Here is a 6,265-nt window from a genome sequence, read left to right on the forward strand (position 1 = left end):
ACAATTCAAATAACGTTTGCCTTTATAGATCTTAAAAACAAAATGTTTTAATTAAACAACTTATAGGTTATAACATTTTTATTAAAAAAGCTTATTTTATTCAATTTTATTATTAATTTTTTTGCCCGTTTGTAACATTAGTATTCTTTTCGGTAACCATGGGTTCCATTTCTTTCAAGTCTTCAACATCTTTATCGTCTTCTGGAGGATTATCCCATTCAGCCTTCTCAGCAGTACAAAGTATCACATACATTAGATTAGTAAAGAAGTATAGACCAGCTGATACGAAGAATACTTTTCGCCACAGGATTGCGTTAGTCTGAAAATAACGTTGATTAAAGCTAGAAAGTTTCTGTCACCGAGTTTGTTCAGAGCTTCAATAAAAAAATAAGTTTTTATAAAATAACCAAAAAACATTTAACACGGAGTTGAAAACATCGGAGATTACTGTTTCTAGAAAAAATGGTAAATGTTTTGACTACGTCACAGTTTCGAAAGCCTCTTACCACGTCTGTTAGGATAAAACCAGCCACAACGGGTGCTAGGGCACCGAAAGAGTTGGACACGAAGTTACTGATGCTCATCATAGTTCCAGAGAAATTACTTGATATATCGATATGATTGATCTAGAAAAAAAACTAATTAACCAACGCAAAATATATTTTCATACCTCAAACTTACTTTGCCTAAATAACTAACGCTAGGAATTTAACATTACGAACAATCTGTAAAGTTATTCGTTTAAAGTTAAAAAAACTGTATTAATTATATTTCACGCTTTTCCAAGTTTCATTAATTTTTAATGATTCATTCGAATACCAAATTGCGTATAATAATTAGCCTGAAATCTTGCACGTTTATTAGTATAGGCAGACTATCTAGTTCAATTTATTTATTTTTAACTTACTTGGAAACCGACGTGACATGAAATTTTAAAAGCACAGATAACTATTAATATAATTTCCACCACGTAAATGTTCTTAGGAGCATATGCCAAAGCAATAAGTCCTATCGCAGCCGGAATGCTTCCTGAAATAATAAACATATAAAGTTGAATAAAAATTATTGAATTTTTAACTGCTGAATTAAAAAATATAAAAGTATGTTTATAGAAATTTTTAAAGTTAATTACCTAATGTATTGGCTAATTTTCTAGTGTTCCTAACGCTAAGAATTTTCTTCACAATGAGCATGTCAGTAAACCAACTGAAGAAGAAATTTGAAAACCACATCACGAGGAATGGAAGAGCTGTCAATACACCATTCTGGAAATAATATTTATTTTGAAGTCTCGAAATATAATATTTTCATAACATGTACAATGATTACTATCATTTATATGGCCCTGAGTTAATTTTGATGGGTATGCTTGATAATTCCCTCTTAACTCTTACGACCACCACGGGTTGAAATTAGGCTTTATTCTATTCTACCGGAACCACGTTGAATAAGTACTACAATATAGTTTATTTACCCTTAAAGTTTAGAAAATCAAGCTAGAATTACCTACAAATAAATTCGTTGAAGTTATTTGGCTATATCACAGGCACAAGGGACATAACATCTTAGTTCCCAAGGTTGGTGGCGCATAGGTGATGTAAGGAACGGTTAATTTTTCTTACAGCACCTTTGTCTATGGGCGCTGGTGACCACTTACCATCAGGTGGCCCATATGCGAGCATATGGGCCACCTGATTGTAAGTCCGCCAACCAATGCCATAAAATAATATATATATAAATATACCCTCAATAAAAATGATATGGCTTCTCGAAATGGTAACGAATTTTGTATTCAATAAAAAAAATTGACTACATTTGGTATTATTTATTTGCCAACTGATTATACGAACAAATATACCAAAATTTACTCATTCTGTAAATTAAAAAAATATCAACGATATTGCGTTAATGACATGACTTGACTGTTGCCGGTGTATATGGTAATAATATAATATTTTTTACTTACAGCTTTTATGTTCACTCCCATAACTTTATCCATGTAGGCTGGAACTTCGGAATACAGAGTAAGTTGACCCCAGGTTTGACCTACGTGTGCAATTACTATCGCATACAATCCTCGAGATCGAAGAATAGAACCCCACGGTACTTTAAGTTTCTAAAATAATAAATTATCATTAAAAACGATTATTTACTGCTCGTAAATATTTTTTTATTTAAGTTATCACAATTGGCACCTTAAGAAATATTATTTTACTATTTCTTAAAATTTCTATGCGCTACAAAACTTGGAACCACGATTTTAAGTCACCTGTCCCTTCTAATAGAAACACAATAATCCTGAGTATTGTTGTTGATACTTACGAAAAGTTCTCTAAGTCAAATCAAAATCAATGTGACAATCGTCACCTTAAGCTTTACTAAGTGTTGTCATCTCAACCGTGCCGATCAATCTCAACCGTGTCTTCTCTACGTGACATTGACAAAATAATATATGCTCAGTCGGCACAACTAAAAGCTATTGAACTAAGGATTGAATTGAGAATTTTGGTTTAGAACGGGATGATGGAAATGCTGATTAATTGCAAAAAATGCAATCCATTTCTATAAAAAATACATTCAAATAATACTATAATAGAACTTTGTATAAAATTTTTAAATTTCACCTCAATTTTTTAGTTTAAATTTAATTTGTCTTTCTATAATTGTTACTTATTAAAGTAGTTACAGATCAAGCACTCCAACCTTTTTATTCATTCCGGTATGCCCTATACTCTCTTCAATATATTTCCGTTCAGCCATAGATATTTTAGGGTGTTCCGCAGGGCTGTTAGCTCCTAGGGCCCAAATTACACCACCAAATATTCCTGAGAGGATTCCATAGAACCGAAAAATTCCTGGCCAGCCCAATGGCGATGAAGCAATGAATCCTGTTATCGGTAGTCCTAATACAGTACCGAGAGCTTGACCTGAAGTAAAATTTTTACAGAATAATAATTTTAAAGTCAAGGCACAATAGTGATGTCAATATTAAAGCATCTCACTAGAGTCACGAAACCTACTACCGGTTCAAAAAGTAACTAGTAAGTAGATTTCAGAGAATATACCCATACCTTTTAAATTGCTAAAATTTTTATTTTACAAATTTTTATCTTACAAATTAGTTATTAAGATATTGTACCTCCATACGCTAATCCAGCTAGTCGCCCTCTTTCTTCTAATGTAGTCCATTTTCCGAACATCGTATGCATCCCTGGTATAACACAGGCTTGACTCAAGCCTTGGATTATTCTGAATATTGATGTCAATATCCATCCGCCCTACAATTTAAAATATTTATATTTCTATCTTTACCAGCAATTACTAAATTGTCGCAACATTTTGGATAATTAACAAAATTTTGTCACTTAGCCCATCGCCAACAAGTATCAAGTGTTAACCTCTATTTTTTGACTTTACTCTGCTAATTATTGTCTAAGTTATTCGATACAAAGTTTCACCCTTTGTCTTTTGAACCGAGGCCTGGGTCTGACGCTACAACTTGAGAGAAGTGTAAGTAGAATTCTAATAAGGCAGATCCCACATAAAATACCTTATATACATAATTTATATGTATCTAAATTATGAAGAACACAGTAACCAATTTGTAAAATAATAATAATAAGAAAAGTATAGAAAGAAGGATTATGGTTAAATTTATTTATTAGGGTACAGATAAAAAACCCAAAAAATGCTTTTAAAAATAAACATAAAATTTAATACTTAAGATCATTATAAAAGTCCATTTAAAACCAAACAAACAGCCTCCCTCAAAGTACTTAGCTAAAATAATGGACTATAAATTTTATACTAATTTTTTCAAGCAATACTTACGTAAAATGAAGCCCAAGGTAAACAGAAAGACATTACACAGTTAATTAAGAGAGCGCCAGTAAGTAAATATCTAGCTCCAAAAAAATGAGCTAACTGTCCAGCAGGAATTTGGAGCAGCATGTAACCCAAAAAGAAGGAAGATAGTATGAAGTCCTGTGTCTTTTTATTCCAATCAAATTTAGGATACTGAAACAAACCCATTCTTAAAATAAACTATAATTTCAAAAGACGCACAGCGATAATATTGTAGATACGAGTTGATGCTAAGATAAAGATCTAATGTCAGAAGCGCATTATAAATGTTTTTCTGACAAGGTTGAATATCTAACTGTAAATTTATTAAAAAAAAAAATGTATGTGATTTGTATTTAAAAGGTGATTATTTAAACATGATTAGATAACTTTTCTTTGCAAATTATAATAATACTTACAGGCGGTATCAAGAGAAGTGAATGAAGAAATCCACCAGCTTTAACTTCTTCCATTGAAGGATAATTTTTATCTAGAGGACTTAAACTACTTTCATTCCTATTCATTTCTAATAACGAATGATTTGTTACAAGTGACTCTGCATTTATATTTGGATTCACCATGGCCACCAAAGCCACGCCCATACACGCTCTCATACTGTATGCAGTTGTTAAACAAAAGAATAAAATTAAGCATTGTTGATGCCTGTAACCCCATCCTGAAACTAAAGCAAAAACGTAAATGAAAGTGAAGTACAAAAGGAGTCTGTAATTAAGCAGGACCTCTTCCCTACGAAGGAAAAAAATTTGGAACTTATTTTACTAGCTATGATAATACTGACGGTACCATGCATTGGAATAATAGCCCTCGATACGTGCAAGTTTCATTGTGATTTACAAATGGCATCACATAATTTAGTAAAAAAAAAATAGTAAGCATCTTATAGTAGAACTAACAAAATAGTTATTTGATTGCTCTAACGATATCAGGAAAGCAATCTCTATAAATAATTTTGTTAAAATGTATTAATTTATTCGGTAAATAGACATTTCAATATAACCAATACAAATATTTTTAACTAAGCAAGCCACGGAATCAATTGCAGTTTTAAAGTACACCAGTATAACAAAACTTCTTACAATGCATACGATACAAAGGTATATTTATCGTAAAATGAAATTATATTGATTTTAAGGCGGTTGCAAAGACAAAGTTTTCACGATCCATATTCAAATATATTTATATTAAATGCTTTTTTGAGATAACTAGTTACGTAAGCATCAGTTTGAAATAAAATTGCTATCAAAATGATAACAATTATTTATCAATATAAAATGACGATTCATGTCATGACAACCGAGTAATCCTTAAAATCAATCCCTTTAAAGATATATAAACACCAATTATGCCTAGCTTACCTCCATTTACTGAAAGGCTGGTTACGAGTAACAAATGTAAGTTTAATTTAAACTCATTGGTGGTATATGACGTCATCAACTGATATTACCGAATAATAATTTAGAATAAATAAAAATTTCAAAAGTTAATTGACTTTGATAAACGTTTCGGAAACTAGCGGTAGCAATTTAACATTCAAACACTTTCAAATTGTAAATCACATCAAACGTTTAAATACCTTTGAAGTCACTGTCACCATCAACAACTTTAATTTGTAAACTTGTTTCATTATCCTTAACTTTCATTATTTCGTTATCAATATTGTCGTAGTATTATTCGAATTTTCTTTAGTAATTACATTTAAGAAATTAATTATGAGTATCATTACTTATTTCCTTGTCTACTGGTACAGCAGCATCCTTTTAATACATAGCACTGTTATCATAAATAAATACTTTGCTATCGTTTATCGTATTTTTTGTTGACATAACTGTATCAATAGGTGGTTTGTTTAGTATTTAAAAACCTAAAGTATTTTAGGTGGTGGTTTATTGACTGACTGTTTCTCTTTGTTTGATTATCTAAAATAGGTGAAGATTGACTCATAAATAAATGAATGTTAGCCTTTCAATTTGTTAAGTAACTAGCTCTGTTTCGTGGTTTCAGTCGCGTTAAATTTTGATGAAAACATGTTTTTATATGAGGTAGCACATTAGCTCTGTGAGAAATATTAACCATTACATTCTTGTTATGTTACTCGTGTGTGGAGTTTCATTGGCTTATTTACCATTCAAAAGAAAACACAAAAATACTATTACTTAGTTTCGGGCCTTGGGTAATATCTACTCAATCAGGCTTGCTCAAAGCCTACTTGGTGCTAAACCAAGTAAACCCCAATAACCAAGTAAAAGTCCTACCACCAAGTAATTATGGGCAAGTCCATCAAGGAGACCATCCGCTCATAATATCGAGGTTTCATCAACGATCGAGAGAGAACGTGTCACAGTGAATTTAAAGGATTTATGAATTATGTTTTTTTTCTTTCGAACCAAACTGCAAGCAAATC

The 6,265-nt window shown here is 31.3% G+C and overlaps 2 protein-coding genes across 2 annotated transcripts in view; both read right to left on the reverse strand.

Moving 5' to 3' along the window:
• LOC113397838 (uncharacterized) overlaps nt 1-6,265 on the reverse strand; it is a 614,853-nt gene that overhangs the window by 47,481 nt on the left and 561,107 nt on the right. The gene's annotated exons all lie outside the window — the stretch shown is intronic.
• Nucleotides 96-5,631, reverse strand: LOC135193614 (putative inorganic phosphate cotransporter). Its single transcript, XM_064216799.1, has 10 exons — nt 5,438-5,631; nt 4,263-4,525; nt 3,832-4,017; nt 3,140-3,278; nt 2,704-2,927; nt 1,967-2,116; nt 1,133-1,265; nt 908-1,029; nt 507-626; nt 96-319 (listed from the first exon to the last, which is right to left on the reverse strand). Exons 1-10 carry the CDS (start codon nt 5,502-5,504, stop codon nt 113-115), a joined length of 1,611 nt encoding a protein of 536 aa, XP_064072869.1. The 5' UTR covers nt 5,505-5,631; the 3' UTR covers nt 96-112.

The sequence above is a fragment of the Vanessa tameamea genome, chromosome 13 (genome assembly GCF_037043105.1).
Source record: "Vanessa tameamea isolate UH-Manoa-2023 chromosome 13, ilVanTame1 primary haplotype, whole genome shotgun sequence".
NCBI classification, from domain to species: Eukaryota; Metazoa; Arthropoda; class Insecta; order Lepidoptera; family Nymphalidae; genus Vanessa; species Vanessa tameamea.